At 42.0% G+C, this 23,497-nt stretch overlaps 2 protein-coding genes across 5 annotated transcripts in view; one reads left to right on the forward strand and one right to left on the reverse strand.

Moving 5' to 3' along the window:
• The window catches only part of SNX25 (sorting nexin 25), a 131,334-nt gene extending 113,242 nt beyond the window's left edge, over positions 1–18,092 (forward strand). For both annotated transcript variants that reach the window (XM_019422270.2, XM_019422271.2), the window contains exons 13-19: positions 921–1,034; positions 6,106–6,270; positions 8,868–8,985; positions 12,919–12,985; positions 16,160–16,341; positions 16,864–16,964; positions 17,492–18,092. In XM_019422270.2, coding sequence (XP_019277815.2) covers positions 921–1,034; positions 6,106–6,270; positions 8,868–8,985; positions 12,919–12,985; positions 16,160–16,341; positions 16,864–16,964; positions 17,492–17,572 — 828 coding nt within the window. In that variant the 3' untranslated portion in view covers positions 17,573–18,092. The remainder of the gene's footprint in view (positions 1–920; positions 1,035–6,105; positions 6,271–8,867; positions 8,986–12,918; positions 12,986–16,159; positions 16,342–16,863; positions 16,965–17,491) is intronic.
• Positions 16,528–23,497, reverse strand: part of LRP2BP (LRP2 binding protein) — a 29,519-nt gene continuing 22,549 nt past the window's right edge. For all 3 annotated transcript variants that reach the window (XM_019422273.2, XM_053900846.1, XM_019422277.2), the window contains 2 exons: positions 21,258–21,371; positions 16,528–17,308 (listed from right to left, as the gene is read on the reverse strand). In XM_019422273.2, the coding sequence (XP_019277818.2) occupies positions 21,306–21,371 (66 nt within the window). In that variant the 3' untranslated portion in view covers positions 16,528–17,308; positions 21,258–21,305. The remainder of the gene's footprint in view (positions 17,309–21,257; positions 21,372–23,497) is intronic.

Consider the following 23,497-nt stretch of genomic DNA (forward strand, 5'->3'; position numbering starts at 1 on the left):
AGCACTTGCATGCACTTGCTCTGACTGACTTGTCCCACGCCTTCTCCTGCTACGGCCAGGCCAGCGGGTGCTCCTGTGCCCCTTCTGTGCGCCAAGGGTCAGCAGCACCGAAGGCTGTGGCAGGCCGACTCTGTGCTCCCTGACTTGTCGATGCCAGCTGGTTTCATTAAGCACATTCAGATGGCCCCAGTGCCTTCGTGAAGGCCAGCGTTTGGAAATGGGGGCAGAGTCTGGAGAGTTTGGGAATTGGCACAAAGGACACAGACTGTGTGGTCAGATGGATCTGGGTTTTAATCCTGTCGTCAGTTGTATCCTATGTAGAACAGGAATGAATAGCCATTGCCAACTCTTAGAGCTGTTGGTACACACGCCATGCTTCTAGCACAGTGTCTGGCAGAATGTAGGCCTTCATCCACAAAGGGAAGTCTGTTATTATTTATTAATATGCAGTATTATTATTAATATGGTTACATTGCGAAAGGCGGTAAGAAAGCTACAAGCCCAGTTACTCTTTCTTTCCGTTGTATTCTTTTGTCAGCTTTGATAACTTGTCCACACGTGGAGATGTTGTAAACAAAGCACATCCTAACAGAAAAATCGTCTGTGAGCCGGGTGTGCCCGCCTAGAGCACTGGGCTGCTTCGTGTTGCACAAATCCACCCGATTGGCCTGGCCTCAGGGCTGCCTGGCTTCCAGGCCTTCGTGGGCCTACGGGTGCGCTTTAGACTTTTTTCATCAAATGTCCTGCTCCTCCTCATTCCTTGGAGCCGGATTAGAACAGTCGGGTTTTCAAGGTCTTAAATCTCAAGAGGAACGAGAACAGGAAGAAGATACTTGGTTTGTTCTAATTATAAATCTAAACTGCCCCCCCCAAGATATAAATATGACTGAGTTGCTAACATTTAATGTTTTCTTCCACAGTGTTTCCCTTCTTTAAAAAAAGTCCAGTTGCCTTCTCTTAGCAAGCTGCCTTTCAAATCTATAGATCACAAGTTTATGGAAAAGTCAAAGAATCAATTAAATAAGTTTTTACAGGTAAGCAACTGAAACGTTTTGGATCCAAGAGGAAAAATTAGTTATTTTGGGGTTAAACTGTCATTATTCTAAGATCTTGCTCATTAGCTTCCTGTGCTCTCTGGTCATGCCAGATCCTCAAAATATCTTTGGTTGGCTTATTTGTTTGTCATGAAAGTATACTACACACACAAGATATAAAAAATATAAAATACGTACAGTACAGAAATCACGTGTACAACTGTCTCCTCCTTCACACCCTGAGCACACCGTGCGTGCACGCACTAGCACCCAGTCCGGGAAATAGGATACTGCCAGTGCCTCCGGCTTTCTTCCTGTCATTGCCCCCCACCCCGACCAGGGGCCGTGATGATCCTGACTTCCGACAGCCCAGAGACACTTGTTTTCGCACTTTGTATAAATGGAATCATGCAGTATGGACTCCTATGTGTCTGACCTCTTTCACTCGACACTGTGTTCAGGGGACTCTGGCCCGCAGTGCTGTTCTGGCTGCGGATCGTTCGTTTTCACTATTGTGTAGATTTCCCACTGTGCGAACATATTGTACTCTATTCATTCTGTTTTTGACAAGCATCTGCATGGTTTCCGGTTGAGGCCATTTATGAAGAGGGCTTCTAGAAACTTCTAGTACTTGTCTTTTGGTGAATATATGTCATGTAATACCTACGGGTCTGAGTTTCTTAGTTTTATGAAGTCGTTGTAGCAGTTTTTACACTGTCACCCCAGAATGTAAGGGTTCTGATTGCTCCCCATCACCATTGCCACTGACTCTCTGCCGTGTTCTTTAAAGAAAAAAAAATGCTTATTTATTTATTTTGAAAAACGCGCACACGTGCGCACATGCAAGTGGGGGAGAGACGTAGAGAATCCCAAGCAGGCTCCACCCTCAGCGCGTAGCCCGACGCGGGGCTCGATCTCATGACTGACTGCGAGATCACGGCCATGAGATCACAGCCTGAGCCAATGTGGACACTCAATTGACTGAGCCATTCAGGGGCCCTGCTTTGTTCTTTTTAATAATCATCCTGGTGGGTGTGTGGTAGTATCTTGTTGTGGTTTTAATTTGCATTTCCCTGACAGCTAATGATATGAACCACCAGTCTGTATGTCTTTGGCCATTTGGATAGTTTCTTTCATGAAGGGTCTGGCCAAGTTGAGTCTGCTTTTCTGTCCTGTCTCCTGTCTTTTCCCTACCACTTTGTGGGAGTTCTGCATGTGATTTGGACATAAATCTTGTCAAACCATTTATGTTGCAGATACCTTCTCCCTTTCTGTGGATGGCCTTTTCGCTCTCTTAATGACTTATTTTAATGAACTGAAGTTCTCAATTTTAATTTAGCCCAAAATACCAATTTTTTCTCTTGTGGTTTTGCCTTTCTGCTTGTTAGGAAATCTTTGCCTACTCTGAGGTCCTAAAGACCTTCTCCTAAGTTCCTCTGAATGCTTTAATATTTGTCTTCAGTCTGTTTTTAGAGAATAAGGCCAAAGATACACGATCCGTATAGCAACCACTATATATTTTTCCTTTGCTGTGCCCTCTATATATGCAGAGTATAGTTAAGTTACTCAAACCATGGACTCCCAAAGCTCTTTTTGGAGGCATTGAACTTTGCCTTGTGAAACACTTTTTGCCTATATATGGTAGCTAGAAGTCCTGAGATTTTAAATAGTGGATGTTGCCAAATTCTTAGTAAAGGCTATATTCAAATATAGTCGTTGAATCAGAAGTATGGGTCGTTGTTAAAATAAGTTAACATCAGGGGCGCCTGGGTGACTCAGTTGGTTAAGCATCTGACTTTGGCTCAGGTCATGATCTCACAGTTTGTGAGTTCTAGCCCTGCGTCGGGCTCTGTGCTGACAGCTCAGAGCCTGGAGCCTGCTTCAGATTCTGTCTCCTTCTCTCTCTGCCCCTCCCCCACTTGTGCTCTTTCTCTCAAAAATAAATAAATGTTGAAAAAAAATTTTATAAAAAAATAAGTTAATGTCAGAGTTGCTTTGACTTTTTTCCCCTTATATTCATATCTTCTTCTTTCCCTCTGTCTCTGTCTCTCTCTAAATATGTTCGTATGTGTGTATTCTAAAGTTTTCCAAGATACAAATTATGTTATTTCCCAAGGGAAATTTTTGTTTCCTAAAATTATTTTTTATAATATTATATAATATGTGTGTATAGTATATAATATATAAACCTCTCTTGGGAAATAAAACAATTTGCACCGTAGAAAAATGTTCTGAGTTTAATTATGGCAGAACTGGGTTAGAGAATCATCAGTGTTTAAATGCTCTTACAAGAGAATTTAAAACTGAAATCCTACCATTTTGTTGCTGATTCAGAATGTCTAGGAAATCATTAAACCCACTCCAACATAGTAACCGATTGAATCATTCAGATGAGTTAAAGATCTTGTTTGTGAAACAAGACACAACACTCTGTGCCTGCACTTTCTGGGTGCAGGGAGGGCGGATATGTACCCTTACTGGATTGTGGGTGATGGAAATGGGTTAGTGAGTTCTGCTGTTGTGCCAGGAGAGAAACCACACTCTGCGACCCTGGCGCCACTGGTAGGTCATGTGGGCACAGCCCAGAGCAAGAATAACCTGCAGCTAAGCCAGATGAAACTAGTTCCAAGTGGCCTTTTGTCTTGTAATCAAGAGGTTTTCAAACCAGGAAGTACAGATTTGGATTGTTTTCCCATTTCCTCAAAGACTATTTGAAAGCACTAACTATTGAATGTATTTCGGAAGGTTACACTGCAGACTGTTATTTCAAATATTATCCCACCAACTGCAAACAGGAAAAGATGTAAAATGCTTAGTCTTTTATTGGGTTCACAGGACCTTCCAGAAAAAGGGATTCCAGTGAGCACGTGTGTACTTGAATGTTTATTTATGAGAAATGGTTCCCTATTGAAGCAAACTAACCATACAGATATTTAATAATCTAGATAGTCATTCTCGGCCACACACGTGTCTTTCTTCATTCCTGTGGACATATAGGAACAGACTGCTTACACCAGCCTTCCGCCTCCAGCGGTGCTCTGTCCTGCTTCTTGGTGTGCGTGTGCACAGCACTGTTCTTGGAGTGCCTTACACCTTTCTCCATCACCCCTTAACTGGATGGTCACCTTAGATCTTCACTAGAATAGGACAACGTGCTCTAGGTGTTTGTGGGAAGGAGTTGGGAATGGGATGCCATCCCCAAAGAGCTTAAACACTATAAAACCCCAGGGGGTGCCTGGCTGGCTCAGTTGGTAGAGCAAGCGACTCTTGATCTTGATCTTGATCTCAGGGTCCTGAGTTTGAGCCCCATGTGGGGGTAGAGGCTACTTAAAAAAAAAAGTTAAAAAACAATTATACCTTGCCCCACAGACATCTTTGAGAATTTCTGACTTTTCCTATGTATTTAATTTGATTATTTTCCTTCATAATCAAATATAATTTAGGCCAAAGTCTTATTACCCTTAATGATTTCTTTCTATTGATTATATTAAGTTCAAGACTTAGTCATTTCTTACTATCTTAAAAAATAGTGCTGGAGAGTATAGATCAGCTAAAGGAAATCAAGTTAGGGGGAGAGTATCTCACTCCTTCTAATCTATCCTTGCATACAAGTGAACATTTGATGCTCTGTGAAAGGAATAAAGGCCTATCTGTTGGGCTCCGGGGCCAGGGAAGGCGGTAGTGACACCCACTCCTCATCCGCATTAACCTCCTTCCCTCCATCTGAGTCAGAACGTTCCTATTTCCAGTCCAGTCTTCATGCAGGACACAGGAAGCTAACAACCACTGGAATGTTGGTCGCACCCTTGGACCCCCTGTCCCCTGTGTGGCAGTGTGGGGTGTTCTCGGAAGTACTTGTTCTAGAGAAGGTCATAGTTTATCAGATTTCAACCTTTGCCTGAACAAATGTCATGTGACTGTCAGGGACCAAGTCCACTGAGACTAGAATCTAACCTCTTGGGGCACCTGAGTGGCTCAGTCGGTTAAGCGTCCGACTTCAGCTCAGGTCATGATCTCACGGTTCGTGAGTTCAAGCCCCGCGTTGGGCTCTGGGCTGACAGCTCAGAGCCTGGAGCCCACTTCAGATTCTGTGTCTCCCTCTGTCTGCCCCTCCGCTGCTTGCACTCTCTCACATTGTCTCAAAAATAAATAAACATTAAAAAAAAAAATATTAGAACCTAACCTCTTCTGCCACCCCAGGCTGTCAGAGCAGAAGCACAGTGCTCCCAGTGTCCCTCTACCCCAGAGAGATTACATCATAAATGGGGCACTATTTCCCATTGGTCTCTTTTTTTTAAGTTTTTTTTCAATGTTTATTTATTTTTGAGAGAGAGTGACACAGAGCATGAGCAAGGGAGGGGCAGAAAGAGAGAGACACAGAATCCGAAGCAGGCTCCAGACCCCAGGCTGTCAGCAGAGAGCCCGACACGGGGCCCGAACCCACCAGCAGCGAGATCATGACCCGAGCCGAAGTCGGACACCCAACTGACTGAGCCACCCAGGTGCCCCACCATTGGTCTCTTTAATCCTAAATCCTGTATTGTGTTTTTTCGAGTATTTATTTGTTTGTTTTTTATTTAAGGTTTATTTTTGAGAGAGAGGGAGAGAGAGATCACAAATTGGGGAAGGGCAGAGAGAGAGGGAGACAGAATCCCAAGCAGGCTTCGTGCTGTCAGCGCGCAGAGGGTCCTTGCGCAGTGGGTGGTGTGTAAGGTGTTCCAACACAGGCGGGTGAAGGTGACGTTCAGAGGCGGTGGCCACAGGTCTGTCAGATGTGTGCAAAGCAGGAGTTCTTTGTTGTGGTGCAAACCGAGTGCGTTCTGTTGTCCACGCCGCATCCCCCACGAGCAGGATGATTAGGGTGCTCCGGTTTCCCAGGAGAGGGTTGAGATCACTGCAATTAATCTCAGATGTTCTGTTTCAGCAGGAGAGGGAAGCGGTTTGGGGTTCAGAATCGGGGAGGTAAATCCCCAGCGCAGTCCTTTGTGCCTCGCTCGCCTGTATCTGTGCTGGTTTCCAGCAGTTTAGGTGTAGTCCTCCCTGGGAGTAACCCACCCTCTTTCCTCCGCAGAATCTGCTTTCAGATGAAAGACTGTGTCAGAGTGAAGCACTTTATGCCTTTTTGAGCCCTTCTCCTGACTACCTCAAGGTTATTGATGTGCAGGGGAAAAAATCCACTTTTTCATTATCCTCATTTTTGGAAAGACTTCCTCGCGACTTCTTCTCACATCAAGAGGTAAGCTGTTGAAAGTTGCCATTTTTTAAAAAAATGTTTGTTTATTTTGAGAGAGAAACAGAGAGAGACGGAGACAGAGAAAGTGGGGGAGGGTCAGGGAGAGAGGGAGAGACAGAGAATCCCAAGCAGCCTCCACGTTCATTGCGGAGCCGGACCCAAGGCTCTGTCTCAGGACCGTGAGATCATGACCTGAGCCGAAATCGGGAGTCGGATGTTCAACTGACTGAGCCACACGTGCACCCCAGTTGTGCCATTCTTGCAGACTTGGGCACATCTTTTTGAAGGCTGTTTTAAGTACCAGATATTTGTTGAAAGCATGCTACTGGTGGGGGGTCGGGGAGCAGGTACATCCTTTTTCAGTTATTATGGCTGTTATACTTTGGGGACACCTGCTTGTGCTCCCCTATAAGCCACTTGCAAGACTTATGATACAGAAAAGAGTAATAACAAGATCGGTAGGCGAAATGTGGATGGGAAGTTGTATGGGAGCCCCTGTAAAAGTGGTGGACCAGCCATCCCTGGAGATGTGGGTCGTCATTATGGGGAGGCCGGTATGAGAGGGACAGTCAGTAGGTCATGGGACTAGAGAGGAGGGCGTCTGGAGGGAGCTAATTAATGGAATATTAGGCAAAAAGCTGAAGGGGCGGGGGGCAAGGTCATCCCAAGCTGAGGTGGTCAGAACTTATTTTCAGGGAATGGAAGGTCATGGAATATTCTGAAGGAAGATGAGTCTAGGAGTGACATTCATGGGTAAAGAAGTGAATAGAGAGAGGCTGCAGACATTTGCGATCTTGTATTCTAAATTTTTTTTTTTAGTGTTTATTCTCGAGACAGAGAGCGTGAACAGGGGAGGGGCAGAGAGAGAGGGAGACACGGAATCCGAAACAGGCTCCAGGCTCTGGGCTGTCAGCACAAAGCCTGACGCGGGGCTCAAACCCACGAGCTGTGAGATCATGACCTGAACTGAAGTCGGACTCCCAGCCGACTGAGCCACCCAGGCACCCCAGCGATCTTGTATTCTAGAGCTCAGGCTTCCCTGCAGAGCCAGCTTCTAGCTATGTTTAGGACACTGGAGCCCCAACTTTGGCTCTTCAGCAAATTGCTCAAGACCATTGCTGAAATTCGGTGTCTCCTTATGGAGACATTCATTACCTCCTTGGCGTTCATCGCCAAATGCTACTGCCTCTTCACCAGGATTGGTTTAACGAGTTCGGACAGAAGGCGCGGATGATGGACAGGAGCATGCTACTTTACTGCATTCTGAGCCGAGAGAAATCTGGACACCCCACAGAGCATATCCACACCGGTGCTCGGGTCTCTGTGTAAACCTGCTCACCCCCCAAGCCTCTCTCCCACCTCTGCCCCTCGGAGCCATGTATGTCATGTCTGCCCGTGGTCGGTTAGCTTTCCTCCATGACCTCCCATTTATTCCTGAACCTCTTGGAGTTTACCTTATGGCTCAGTCACTATGAGATTATCTCTAAGAGTGAGTGCCCACGGCCCGATCCAGCGGCTTCCTCTCTGTTTTCACCTTCTTCCCCCTCTTCTGCGGTATTTGATGTTGCTGTGACGTTTTGGAAACTCCTCCTGCCTCTGACTTCTCAGTCCTTTCCCCTGCCCCGCCTGTCCCCCACAGTGCTGTTACTAGCCCTCTGTGTGGTTCACAGCTTCAGCTGTTGCCTCTGCAGACATCAGAATGATGCTCAGCTCTCCTTCCACTGCCCGTGTTTGTGCTCCTGTGACAGCACCTCGCCCTCTGTGTAGAAACAGCTGCACGTATATTTGTCAGTCTCCCCAGATCGCTGTGGGCCGCCGAAAGTCTGGATCCACATCACCCCTATTTGCAGTAGCCTGGTACCTGGCAAATAATGAGTTTTGAGCTGAAACTTGCTGATACACAGATCAGAAAATGAGACTGACTGAAGTGCAGAATCAGAGCTTGAGTCAGAGCTTTAAAATGATGACATTACTGGGGAGCCTGGGTGGCTCAGTCGGTTAAGCGTCTGACTTTGGCTCAGGTCATGATCTTGCAGTTTGTGAGTTCGAGCCCACGTCGGGCTCTGTGCTGACAGCTCGGAGCCTGGAGCCTGCTTCAGATTCTGTGTCGCCCTCTCTCTCTCTCTGCCCCTCTCCTGCTTTCTCTCTCTCTCTCTCTCTCTCTCTCTCTCTCTCTCTTTCAAAAAATAAAATAAACATTAAAAAAAAAAAGACATTTAAAAAAAACAGGGAATTTAAAAAAACATTTTAACAGCGAATTTAAAATCATGACTTTTAAGTTAAAAAGGCTTACTTTTGAAACTCAAAATGGTTAGAAAACTATTTTGTTATCTACTAGTTCACTCCTTACTAACACAGATAGAAGTTTTTCAAAATTATTTTAAACCTTGAATAAGCCTTTAACATCAAGCTTTTCCCTGGGGTTAGATACACATTTTGCCCCGCGTTGAGAATGCATAGATTTCTGTATGTAGGAAAGTCAAATGAGTGTTTAAGGTTGAAATGTGAGCCCATAGGTTGGAATTTACATGTGAAAGAAAAGAACAACTCTAACAAGTTTCTTGGATAAGTGACTTCCTCTGACCTTTCTGTATCCCCAGGAGGAGACAGAGGAGGACAGTGACCTGTCAGATTATGGTGATGATGTGGACGGGAGGAAAGATGCCTTGGCTGAGCCATGTTTCATGTTGATTGGGGAGATCTTTGAACTTCGAGGAAGTAAGCCTCTTTGTGATTTATTTAAGTGGTCACACACCCACACCCACCCATACCCTCATAATACCCCTTTATTCCCGAATCACATTTGTATCTATATCCATTCACTCATCAGCAAACACATTTACCAGCCAACCAGATACTGTGGGAGAACCCGAGGCCACAACCTCTGTACTTGGGGAACTTTGGGTCCTGAGTTACCCTCTACCGTGTTCCTCTGAATACAGATAGAATGCTTTGAATTTCTTTTTTACGTGGTTTAGCATAGCCTCGTTGCTTTATAATTGTGCATAGTCAGGGAAGGAGCCCTGTTGATAAAGGTAAGGTTTTGGTGCTGTGAGGTTGTACTCTGGTGAGGGACACAGGAAATGCCTCAGGCCTGCCTTTCAGCTACCTCTGTCCCTGTTGAGAAGTGGTTATCAGTGGAAGGGTGAGGGAATTTTGTCCCTCAGGGGACATTTGGTGATATCTGGAAACACTTTTGGTTGTTACAACCTGGGGGATTGTGCTCCTGGCATCTTGTGGAGAGAGGCCAGGGATGCCACCAACCCCCTCCAGGGCCTGGGGCACCGCCCGCAACAAAGAGCTGTCCTGTCCAAAAGAGCGCCAAGGTTGAGAAATGTCACCCTAGCGGTACCTGAGGGAGATGTACTTGGCAGAAACAAGGGCAAAAACAGAATCAAAGTATTCGTGTTAAGACCCACACAGGTGCTTCTCCCCCAGAGTATTACTTGGATAAAAGGTCAAACTGTACTAGGTGTCTGAGTCTTGAGTCCTGAATAGGTCCCTCTGCCCACGCTCACCTTCCACAGCCCCCCAACACTCTGAACCCTGAGATCAGTGTGCTCCGTGTACCGAGAGCCTCGGGACTAGCTAGAGATAGGACAGGTGCCTGAAGTCACAGCCGACCACCTACAAGAGGAAACCCATGTGAGGAGTAAGCGTTGGTAAGGCCTCGTAATGCCACCAGCCAGTAATATGTTGTCCTGTGACTGTCTTGTGCTGTCTACCCAGATTAGCAGCTTTTCCCTTGGGGTTAAGAGTATGGGCTGGGGGTTGGTCCTGTATAGGAAATGGAGCTGGGCTTCCCTTCTTATTTGTATATCCCTTAATAGATCACTTAAAGGATTATTAGCAGATGAAAAAACTTCAAGTACTATTGCAAGTTTGAACATGTTTTATGTGTCTTAGTCCTCACCATCTACTGTGATGCCTCATCCATAGTCAGTGATCAATAAAATGCCTGGATGGATGCACAGGCAAGAAAATTTTAAGTGCCAGAATTAATTATTTTAGTCATTAATAAGCCAGAGCTAAAACAATCAGCAAACGCTTTGGGAGCATATGTTTTAGAGATCACTCTGTAAGGAGAAAGAAAAGTATATCAGATGTAGCTTCTTTCCTCGGTGAACTTACACCGCAGGGGTTCCAAAAATGTAATTCGCATTAAGCCCTAGACCCAGTTCTAAACTGCAGGCAGAGATTTATACGTAAGGATGTTCATTTTAGCATAATTTCAATAATGGAAATTTGGAACTAGGCTAAACTTTAGAAATGGCGGATGGTTAAATGAAGAAGTAATCTGTGATAGGATATCATCCAAATACCAAAGATCCTTTCAGATGAAAAAGCTATCTATCCCTGTTCTATGTTTTAGAGGCTCTAAGATATATACTGATGTTTAACTAGGTACAGCATAGGCAGGAAAAACTAGTTCTCCACCCAAAATCTGACTCTTCGTCAGTGAAATCTGGCTCATTAAATCGTGAGTCTTCCCCATTTCCCACGGAGTTGATAAGAATGAGGAAGCACCATTGTAGCCTTTGGTCAGTGTGCTCTTTGTGAAACAAAGGGATCCAGAGACATGATGGATGGGAGTAGGGCCCAGTCTTGTCTTTGCAGCTTGGATTTCCTCTACCACATGCCTGCTTAGAAGCATATTTGGTTTTGCTAGTGACATTTCAGAGGGGAATAAATAGAACATCATTTATAATGAGATGTGATATATTTGCCATCAGCAAAATGCCAGTGTTGCTGCAGCTGCTTATGTGTCTGAACAGATGAGTCCTTGGAAGGAAGAATAGGGCTGATTCCTGTGCAGTATGGGGAATGGGGACCGGGAGAGGATTGGAAGAAGGGAGTAAAGGCATATCAGTGCTGGGAGAGAATTTGTACCAAAGACATTTTTGGTTCCTGCTCTAGTTAAGCGTACAAAAGGGGATCAGTAATACAGCCTTTTAAAAAATGTAGAACTGTCGCTTGGCCGTCAGGCATTCTTAGAGCTGCCTGTGTCCTCAGACCCTCTGCATATTGAGAGAGAAAAATCTGTTATAAGATGGCTGACGACAGTACTGAGAAGGAAATTCCAGCCCCTGCCCTAAGACTCCCCTTCCAGGTTCTTCTTCCCGCCCTGCTTGCCACATGTACCAAACTACTACTAATGAGGAATGCGGAAGTAACAGACTATAAATTGTCCCCTCTGTTGACACTCTGGGCTCAGACCTCCGGAGAATGATCTCCTCTGAGCCCACCGGTGTAAAATAAACCTCCTGCCTTCCAAGATCTCCAAGTGCCATTTGGTTCTTCTGGGGTGATCCAGACCAGTTTCCATGACAGTATGAGCTGCGTCTCTTCTGCTCTGCGTCTCTTCTGCTCTGGAAAGCCAGAGTGAGGTTATCAGCACCGGCAGACGTGCTGCTCCCAGCCTAAAATGAACGAGTCTGCGTGCTATCAGAGTGCTCTGAATTCCATAAAAAATTTAAGGCACCTTTGAAGCATAGTTCTGATTCTAAGACTTGACTCTTACTTGACAGGTTAACAACACTACTTTAGCTGGGTACTTAGATCCATTTAAAAAGTTAGAAATGACTTTGGAATGTTCTAAAAGTCTAGGGCCAAGTCTGTGTTGATTGTTGATTTTGTTTGGGTGGTTTGTCTCGTACAGAGGTGTTTGTGGATTTAGTCCCTTTTAGGTTTTCCTACTGGGGCAGGAGCCCTGAACTCTAAGAGCCAAGCCTGAATTTCTCATTTGCTTATGTGTGAGTAACTAAACATTTCAGTGAATGGATGCGAATTTATATAGATGGAAAATTTGGTTTAGATTCCAATTTGCAGACCTAAAACATCCTCCCAGCATTTCTTTGCCTTCTTCTGGTTTATATTCATATTCTGTACCTTTAAAAATGTGTCTTCATGTTGGTAATTAAAGTTTAGGTCTGTCGAAACTTTTACAGCACTCGTGTAAGATATCAACAAGATTTGTAAAGCAAAACACATGTCCTTGAACAGATGAGGAAACTGAGGCTCAGAGAAGGTGATTTGTGCCCAGCTGCTCTGGGAAGTGGCACAGGAGTGCGCCAAAGTCACGCTCACTCGGGGTCCCAGCTCTTGACAGTTCACCTTTCTCCCAAGGGCATAAAATACATAAAAGTATGGAGTGATCTACAAACGGCTATCCAAAAGGGAAGTTAGGCCCATCGGCTCATTCATATTTCAAAATATTTGTCAACATTTGATCACAGATATTTCTCATTCAGAGCAGTGTGTTAGAAAATTGGGTTCAACAAGCCGGACAGAAACCTAAAATAGGCTTTGCAGTGTCTGCTGGTGGAAAACAGACGTGTAAGTAGCCTGGGGACATGGTGAAGTAGAGTATTGTTTCCATTCGCTGGCTCACCTGTTGTTTAGGCATTGAAAAGCTATAAAAACTCTTAGGTTTCATCTCATCGGTTACTATGTGGAAAATGAAGGCTTAGAAGAAGTTTTTTTTGACAGCAGTTTGCTAACCTGGACCCAAATTCTGCAGATATCCTAGTCATTACTTGGTGTCAGAACTCAGATTGAGTCAAATGGTAAGATTTATGCTTTGTGCAGCTCCGAAAATGTCATAATTGTGATATACTGTGATAAATTCTTTTCTCCTCATTTCTATTTTAGTGTTTAAATGGGTGAGAAGAACATTAATTGCTCTCGTTCAGGTCACTTTTGGAAGAACCATCAACAAGTGAGTTTCATGAAATGAATGTTTGAATTAATGCCTTACTCTTTGCCTTAAAAATCAAATTACCTTGTGATATAGTAGCCGGGGATCTCTCTAGCTTAAGGTATTATATTTTCTCATTTTGTTTCCATTAGGATTCTAAGATTGGATAGGGAAAGAATTTCTCCCACAGGATGCATGGTGAACTAGATGATAAAAGCTTGAGCTAGCTTCAGCATTCTGGCTGACAGGGTCAGGAAATTCTGTTCTGTAGGGGCACCTGGCTGCTCAGTGGGTGGAGCGTGTGACTCTTGATCTCAGGGTTGTGAGTTCAAGCCCCATGTTGGGTGTAGAGATTAGTTAAAAAAAAAAAATTAAATTAAAAAAACAAAAAAACCCTAAAACCCTAAAAGTTCCGTTCTGTAAAGTTCTCTTTTGATCATGATGACCAGTTTGAGTATCTTGGGTATAGTGTTTTTATGTTGCATGATGGGAATCACTTTAAGGCTTAGACTCTAAGTCAAAATGAAAGTGCAATAAACATCATCTGGCAGGTATTTATTTGGAGGGAAATGCAAACCATATGTGGTTTTTTTTCCCCCCCCCGAGTTGGGGTAACATTAAAGTGGTAATTGCTTTTATTAGTTCATATCTTAATACCCATCCATTGAGATATGTGGACGTATAACCACCATTGTAAGCCATGTGTATATTCTAAGCAATGGTACATTATCCATACACATGAGAGTTTAACTCTATATCCAGTACTCTTATGACTTCCTGTACAATAAAAATGTGAATTACTTGCTAAAAGATAAGGGGGGAAAGTCAGTTTTTTTGTACAGCAAAATATTTTAAGATGAAATTACCAGATTTTCCCTAGTGAAAGATGAGCTGTTAAAACCATCATAGTGACTTTGTACACATGGTTATCAGGTAAATCTTATACGTTTTTAAGGGAAACAGTAAAGAGCAAGTTATCTTTTTATTCATTCCCAAATAGAATATATTTTCCTTGTGGTCAGAAGCAAAATTTACTTGTCAGATTTTTTAACAAATGGTATTAGTGGCATATTTAGTTGACTTAGTATCATAGGCTTTTGTTTTCGTCAGAAAGATGGCCTGTTTAACTTACCATTTCAATCTAAGGCAAACCTCTTAACTGTTACATAGATGGGCTTTGGATAAAGAAAATTCCAAAATGGCCCTGTATTTCCCAGTACTCCAGACGTGCTAATTTATTTTCCTTTTCAATTTCAGCAAATCATGCACACTCTCCTTGCTCCTATTTATGATATTGGCTCTTAATTATAAATGAGCAGTGGCGGTCTGTGTGTGGTGAATCCATTGGCAGTTCTTTTTATGGGGCTTGGAGGAGAGGTGTCATGTAGAGAGTTTTCAGGCCGTTCATTTCAGTGGGCTTTTTATCAGGCAGAGAAATGATGGAGCACCTGGCCCTTTGCTATTTTTGCCTTTAGCAGAGAGAACACATCACAAAATGAAGCAGCAGCACAGTATGTGCCTCGTGCCTTGTCCCAACTATAATTTCACACACCAGGATTGATTCAAAAGCTTCCTTTGGTTTTGGCTAATTGAGAGTCAGACTTAAATTGATAGAAAATACATAGGTGATGGCCTTTGGTAAGAGTCACTTACCTAATTTTGAGTTGCAAAGTGAAATTTTCTTCATGTAGTGCCAGTGAGTAACTCAAAACAAGACTGGGTAGGGGGGCGGCGGAAGGTGTCTGCGTTTTTACGTAGATTTTTCTTAGGCAGGCAGGCAGGTTGGCAGGTTCTCTCTTAAAGCAGAAGTCCCATTTGGTGCACCTGGGTGGCTCAGTCGGTTAAGTGTCCGACTTCGGCTCGGGTCATGATCTCACGGTCCGTGGGTTCGAGCCCCGCGTCGGGCTCTGTGCTGACAGCTCAGAGCCTGGAGCCTGTTTCAGATTCTGTCTCCTTCTCTCTGTGACCCTCCCCCGTTCATGCTCTGTCTCTCTCTGTCTCAAAAATAAATAAACGTTAAAAAAAAAAAAATTAAAAAAAAAAAAAGCAGAAGTCCCATTAAATTAATACAATTCTTTTATTTGGTCTAGATATGAATTGCCCAGTTCCTAGGCAGCATAGGGAAGTATCTTAGGAGACATGCAGTTATAAACAGAATTAACCCAGTTTTAACTCAGAGCAGAGTTTAGACCACAGTGGTAGCTGATAACTATGCAAAGTATGAGGCTTGAAACATCTATTTCAGATACTGTTTCTGAAAGCCTTACATTGCCCCTCTAAAAATCAGGTTGGGAAGTCAGATTCTTTAAAGGCTTTTTGATTTATTGTAATTCATGAACTGAGTTTGAAATTTCAGGTCTTCCTGGCATCGTCAAGACAATTCTTTCCTCCTTTTCACCCTCCAACCTCTCTTGGGGTCTTTGAACTGTGTTACTTGTCTCTCGACAGTAGAAATCCTGTCACGGGATAGAATTTTTCTAATGACTAATGAAACAGGGTTGCGTGGAAGACCTGGAGAACCGGCTAAAAGCCATTTATTTGTTAACTGTGCAAGTCAAATGTCTGCCCAACCTTCATTCCCAGGGAAATGTGAAATACACTAGATAGCAGTTTATCTTTCTGGAGTCCTTCACTTTAGGGTGAAAGGCGGTATCTTTTTTTCTTCTCGCCTCGTGAGCACGCGAAATGCTTACGCTGGGTCAGAGCACTCGGCCCAGCAGGATCTGCCAGGGCGACACAAGAGACAGCGAAAATAGCTAGGTTCCTCCCCAAGACTCCAGGAGCTCAGGAAAGTTTTCCACACCACTTTGAACAGTCTTCAAATGAATGCACGTTTTCAGTTTACACCACTTCCTGGAGAAATTGGTGTGTGAAGCACTGTGCACAGGGTAGTTGCCAGCTTCAAACAAATCCGTTTCCTCTTAGTTCTTGTCCTTACAGATTGCAGGTACTGTGTGGCAAACGTTTGGAGAGCTCAGCACTGATGGACACGTGAGCTCGAGAGATGAATGGTTACCCAGCACCACCAAAATAAAAAATATCTTTCAGAGCCAGAGTTTAAAAATTCAATTCCTAGTTTATTCATCAAACGTGTAGATCAGGCTGTATCTTAACCTACCCACTGATAAATGCCTTGCGAGAACAGAGGATAACATTTTTCAAAACGTCATCCAAGAAACGTTTTTCTCTTAAAAGACAAATCCGGGACACCGTGAACTGGATTTTCAGTGAGCAAATGTTGGTTTACTACATCAACGTTTTCCGGGATGCTTTTTGGCCACATGGGAAATTGGCGCCTCCAACCACAATCAGAAGCGAAGAACAAAGTCAGGAAACAAAACAGAGAGCACAGCAGAAGCTGCTTGAGAACATTCCAGGTGAGGCCTAGGTTCTGATCCTGAAACGTACAGAGACACAAAGGGAACTAACTTTATTAAGGCCTTTTTCATTTATATCTCTCAGAAAACATTATTTACGTTGAAAAAAAAAATAATCAGTTTTTTTTCTCTTAAAACTTGTCCCTTGCTGAGAAATTATACTGAGAATCTTAATGAGAACAGTAGTGGTTGTAATGCTTTCTTTAATTAGAAAAATGTTTTAGAACAGATAACAAGTTTTGTGCTTTAAAAATCCTGCCGGAGTAACACTGTTTAGAGAGGTTACTTTTTAATTGGGTAGCAATGTATTCAAATTGTAATTTGCATAAATGCCTGATGTCGAAAACTTCTAAATAGACTTATTTTCTCTTTAAACATTTGAGAGAACTGATCGTTCATGTCCCTCCCGCCCCAGTGCCTTTATTTGTTGCGGGTACACCGTGTACTGTCTCCTTCACTGAATATGCGTGGATTGTAAACTTTTTGTCAGTAGTAGCACAGAATGTAAACCTGATTTTTCAGATACGCTTCAGAGCCTCGTTGGACAGCAGAATGCCCGGCATGGTATAATAAAAATCTTCAACGCACTGCAGGAAACAAGAGCCAATAAGCATCTGTTATATGTGAGTAATTGAAAGGCGACCAGAGGATTTACTGTTAATTCAGTTTTACATTTCTGTTCACATGTGGGGGTGGCACACTTAATCGTTCTTGTTACTTATAACTCTCACCCCAGTTATGTACTGTGCTTCATTGTCATCTGACTGTTCAGTTGTTCAGTTTGGTAAAAGAAAAGGGAAAAACGTGCCTCCAGCGCGCAGTCCGTCCTTCTCTCAGACCAGATGCGCGTCGCCTTTTTGTGTGACCGCTTAGTTTTCGTACTTCAGCAAAGCAGACTGTTTCCAAGTCGTCTGATTATGATGTTAAATATGAAATACTGTTGATGGTGCGACATGGCAAGGAGACCCTGAAATGAATCAATCTGATATTAAATGGAGTTTATATGAGTTCCATTCATTTGAGAGTGAGTGGTTCGTGGAGAATCATCTTAGACCTAAAATTAGACTTTTCTCTTAGACATAGGCGTGCACCCTGAGAGAATAAACCCCACGTTTTTCTACTTTTTTTCTTTTCCTCTTTCTTGGTTTAGGTGCTGATGGAGTTGCTGCTAATTGAGCTGTGTCCTGAGCTGAGAAGTCATTTAGATCAGCTGAAAGCTGGCCAAGTCTGAGACCGCACAAACCAACCACCAGAGAAATGTCTGTGTAACAATAGACATGAAATATTTTCCTCTTTTCCGCAGAGGGCTTGATTGAGAACCATATTGATTTTTATGTTAGTTACCTCCCTCTAGTTTCGTGGGAAGTGAGCGGAATTGGTTGGGGAGGGAGAACTTGATGCTGTCACAGGTAACAGAAAAACACACTTCTGTTAATTATTTTTATTTTAATAATAATATAAGTTAAGTTCAACACACTGATTGAAATACAGATGTTAATATGTGATAAGAACTTAGGAAATATTTTAAATATTTATGAAAACTGTTTTGTTTTAAAATGAAGAACTAGGAATACTGTACAGTTACTTTCCTCACTGAGGACTCTGAACATTCCTCTATTATTTCATGTGTATTGAAGAACATTGTTGTGCAATGCTTTGTGTAAAGTTCTTGTGAAAATTTTTTTGTCTTTATTTTTACCAAAGATTTCCCATAGTTTGAAGCATTTGAAGCAATAAAATATAAAAATGAATCACAGAGCTCTATGATATTTAAGGTGCTTACGTCTCAAAAAACTGAGGTTAAAATACATCAGGCAGTTCAAATATTTATCGAGGAATTTTTTTGTTTTGTTTGACAAAACCATTGTGCACCTAAGGATTTCTCCAAGGAAGTATACAGTTGGCTGCCTTCCTCCAGACACAGAATGAATATGTGAAAAAATCTGATTTTTAGTGTGAACGAGAAGAGCCAAATTAGTGCTTGAAATGATGTGTTCGGGAGAGTGAGATAGGAGCCGGGCTTTGAAGGGTGGGCAGGAATGAGATAGGGAAACACAGGTGGGAAGGGACTTAAGGGACTTTGGGGACTCGATTATATCATCAGGTCTTGTGGACTCGTGGGGCGTTAGGTGAGATCCAGGGTATGGGTGTTTTGTTATCAATAGTGGGGCCATGAACAAGTCACTTAATAAACATTCACCATCTATCATGCAGTGATAATAAAACACTTGCCTCTCTGTAGCCCCCAGGAACATTGAAAGCAAAATAATGGGCAAAAATTCAGTTTGAAATCCATGAAAGAAAACTACTGTATGTATACTCAAGTGGTACTGATTGTGGCATTACTAGATCATACCTGCCAAGTTCTCGATATGAAACACAAGTTCTAAAAGGTAAACGATTAAAAATTAGTACACCAAATTTTATCTTTGGGATTCTTTTAGTCACGGCTCTTTGATCCTTTTTTTTTCAAACCAGGATGATATTTGACCCTTGAGAAAAAAACCAAAGTTGGCTGTTTGTATGAGTAAGAATTCTCCTTCACAGGGATGTAGAAAAGACACATTCAGAGAAGAGAAGCAAATGAAATCACCGAGCCTCAGGATGTCATCGTAACACAGTTACTGGTAATGTCCACCTTGCGTGTAATTAAACCATAGCAGTTACAAGTGTCCACTGCAAGTGAGAAAAATAACTATTTTTGACTCCTCAATCTTTCTTGAAGGTAAATTTCAACTTCGTCATGAGCCGTCAGCTATAAGGAATCTTAGAAGTTTTGTTTTGTTTTTTGTTTTAAGATGAATGACCTGGAAGCCTCAACTCAACGTGAGTTAAAGAGTGAGACTCCACTCACAGGTCAAGGTGTGTGCCACGGTCTGCAGCAGTGGTAGTTTGCAAGGGCTCGTCTGTGCCAGAAGTACCCCCTTTATGGTAACTACAGTAAACTGAAATTTTGAATTCTGTGTCGGATTTACTGAAGACACTTAAGCGTAGCATATTACCCCATATGACGCGTGTCAAATTCCTACACTGGGGATTTCTCAGACCTGTGTTTTAATGGCAGTCAAAAAAGTGGTCTCTGGGATGAAGGAAGATTCGCTTATCTGTCAAGTGTGCCGTTAAAACCAACAAGCACTGCCTTATTACATTCCACTTTCAGGATTCTTACAGGCTTAAGGGACTGGATTAAGTGTGGAGAAAAGAATACTGGTTGGGGATTTAGATCTTCCGATGGTTGAAGGAATACCATGTATGGATGGTATTAGGAGCAGAGCAAGTGGGCTTATATTGTAGAAGAGATGGAAGCTAGGTAGTGTGAAATCTCACAAAGGGTTTGATGTATTGAGTCACGTTCCTGGAGGAAATGAGGGAGTCTTCGGTAGAGAATTTAAAAGAAAAGGATTAGTTTTCAGGAATGGTTTAAGTTTATCCGTCTTAAGAGATTTAAGAGAGAAGTATGTGATCGTTGAGGGCATCTCACAGACCTAAGTCTGTTGAAATTGCTTTCCTTTTTATAGCGTGGCAAAATGAAGTACAAGTAACATAGACAAAGCGGAACATGAGACAAGAGCAAGTACTTTTCTACCATACACACTTCTTTAGTGCCTGATGCCTACGGATTAATTGTACTAAGATGAGATCCTGTTTAAACCCACTTTCGGAAAGGATGGTAGTGATTTATAAAATAAAGCCACATCAGTGTATGCTTACAGGAAGGTGTTGATAAGGTATCTTTAAGACGTTGTTTTCAGTGTATCTGTTTCAGACATGTATTGCTATACAGTCTTCTCCATGTGGATCCTATTATTTGTATTATCAACTTTTATCTTTATGGACCTCATTAATGCAAGGAAAGCCTAATTAAAAGTTTTAACATATTTAGATTCAGTTCTTATATTGAGAGATGATTTGAAATTTTTTTCACATTTTACTTTGCTTTGAAATGAATCGTAAGGTTTTTTTAATCTAGCAGATGAGTCTAAGCACAAAGAAACATCTCTCTGAACTGATTATCTTATCGGGAATATAGCAGTTGTCTTATTCATTAAGATCTTTAAGGGAAGATTCTAAGCAGTTTCTTAAACCTACTTTTTTTGAAGTTTATAGTAAATTAGCCAACTATTTGAAAGAATTTCTTTTAAGAAGACAAGATGTCCCAAAAGACTTAGTACAGTCTTAGCTTTAATTGCTTTGGAAGTATAAATGCTACACAATTAAAGAACATTATTTGAAACTTTCTTTAAATTCTTTTTAATAGTTTTATGAATCTTAAAGATTTTTTAATGTTTATTTATTTGTGAGAGAGAGAGAGAGAGCGCATGCAAGCAGGGGAGGGTCAGAGAGAGAGGGAGACACAATCTGAAGCAGGCTCCAGGCTCTGAGCTGTCAGCACAGAGCTTGATGAGGGGCTCAAACTCACAAACCGCGAGATCATGACCTGAGCTGAAGTCAGATGCTTAACTGACTGAGCCACCCAGGTGCCCCTTAAATTTAAAAATTTTTAATGGAAAACAACAAATTAAAATTAATAATCCAAAATTCACAAAACTAAGTGAGGGTCAAAGAAATTTTAAAGAGTTAAGCTTTCAGTGTTTTTTTATAGGTTTGTAGCATTTATACTTTTGAAGTTATTAAAGCTAAGACTGCACTAAGTCTTTTAGACACTCTGTATTAAAAAAAAAAAGATAATTTTCTTTAGGGAGTGTTTTTCTCTATTTGATATGATCTAGGCCAGTCTGTAGGCAAAGAGCTGGATCTTTAAGGACTCATTTAGCAATCAGATCCTATACCTAAGGTTTTGAGTTATAAAATTACAGATGTAAGAACAAAGGTAACATGTCATCAGAATACCCAGGATATTGTAACTTGGGATGCAGAAAATAACCAAACAGCGTAGCGACTATAAAAACACACACCGTTCTAAGGTGCCAGGGTTGATGGTCTTTGTTGAAATGCATTATGATCTAAATTCTTTGATGTATAAGTAAACAGTGAAGTTCATCTGCCAATGCAGGGTTCAGACGGCACGCCTTAAAATCAGAGAGAGAGAAAGAGTCAGTTATATTTAGATACATTTTGAATTGTTGGGTCTTTCTTTTTTTCTTCCTTTTAAAAAGTTTTTTTTTTTTTTTTTAAGAAGTACAATGATTTTAAGGTAATTTCTTAAGATTCATTTCTGTTTTGATTTCTTGATTAAGGAAGTTCAAATTAGCCTCTGCAAAACAGATCACCCTGAAAATTACCATGCTATTGGCACTTGAAAGAGAAAATTTTATCAGTGCCAAGAATAAAGGGAATTTAATGGTAGGAATTATTAAAATAAGTAACATGGAAAGCATTAACGTTTGGCCTCAAACTCGCTATTATCTTATTATATGAATAGCAGCATCTATGAGAATCGTACTTTGAAGTAACATTTTGTTATGATAAATAGCGTTAAGTAACAGTGCATATAACTACATAGAACGTCAGGAATCTGGAAGAGACATCCGCGATCATCATCTCATCCAGACCGCACTCCATGCAGTAAGTGTCCCTTCAGTACCCATGACAGTTTCCCTTCAGTACCCATGACGGTTGCTCACTAGATTGCTCACTAGTTGCTTGGTTACTAAGTCACCATCTTATAGGAAACCTTTTGTTTTTGTTTATTTTCCAAACAGTTGTATTAGAAGATCCTGCTTTGTACTCAGCTTAAGTTTCCTTCCATATGCATTAGAAGCAGTAAAGGTCCTAGGAGAATATGTAAAGCCGGTTTCATGGAGATCCTGGGGGGCAAGGTGGTTGGCAGTCACCATCCTGTCGGTGGCAGAGCTGAGAGCAAGTGTGGGTCTCCTGACTGTAGGCCCCCTGTCTCCACACCAGCCAGGGCCTTATCTTTTCCCCCTGCCTAACACACTGCCATTGGCTATCATTCTGCTCCCCTCCCTGCTGTTCCTTTTCTGTAGGACAGCCTTTCAGTCTGCTGAAGATGACTGTCTGGACTCCTGTCCTTTTGTTTCTAAATAAAATACTCAATTTATGCTCATGGGACAGGATTCCAGACCCTTCACTGGCCTACTGCTTTGGAATCTTCTCCCTTGTTAAAAGCATTTCCTGTAAAAGACAATGGCCAAAATTGAATACTGGGGATATTTTCTCCCATCTTGGGAAAAACACTTTTAAGGTTGCAGTCTGTTTGTTTCGGTGTTTTATTTAGGATGAACATATACCACATTTCAGGATTTTGTTGACCCAGAGTTTTCTCTGCTTCTGTTTATTTGGAAAAGACATGAAGGATAACACAGAATTTGAAATTGACTTCGTTTGGAAATCAGTATAATACAGAGAACATTTAGATTTTGTAAAAAGTTGAAGACAACGATTTTTCACACTAACAGAATGGTGTAATGGTAAATATCTCAGTTGAATTTGTGTGCTGTGTTCCTATATTTATGTGTTGATATGGGCTTAATGCTGTGGAAATTTCAATTTCAAACAAATTAATTTAGGGGTTCCAAAAGTTGCCTGAACATTGGAGTCCTCGGGAGAGCTTTCAGCAAATACACTTGGGTTGCACTCTCAGAGAACATGATTTAATTGTTCTGAAATAAGACTTGGGCTTTGGAATTTGTTAAAAATACCCAGGTGATTTTAATATGCAGAGAAGGTTGAGAACCACTGCTGTTAAATGGTCAGATTCAGGCAGAGGACTCGGAAAATTGTTCCTTGCCTTGTTCACCTGCTCCAGCTAAACAATTTGTGCACCCCATGAATTGCTTTATAAGTTTTAATAAGGTATAATTCTACTTTGGACTTCATGGATGTCATCGACCTAAGACATGCAGTTGTGTGTGTGTGTGTGTGTGTGTGTGTGTGTGTGTGTGTGTGTTTATTTTTTTAAAACTTTACTTGCAGGTACTGTTCATGATGATTTCCCCCCTTTCTCACTCCCTTCCCACTTTCTAAGTTGCTTGATTTTAGAGGCGAAATCTATTTGGGAGCTAATCCAAATGGATTAAAACAAGGAAAGTCTTACTTCAACTGATCACCTCAAACTCATGATTGAGTTTGGGTAGTGTGCAGAAAGTGTGGTTGATGTCATGCATAAAGAAAAGATTTTAAAAACTAGATTTCAGAGTGCCTGGGTGGCTCAGTTGGTTAAGTGTCCAACTCT

The sequence above is a fragment of the Panthera pardus genome, unplaced genomic scaffold, assembly GCF_024362965.1.
Source record: "Panthera pardus isolate Hobbes unplaced genomic scaffold, ASM2436296v1 HiC_scaffold_13, whole genome shotgun sequence".
Lineage (NCBI taxonomy): Eukaryota > Metazoa > Chordata > Mammalia > Carnivora > Felidae > Panthera > Panthera pardus.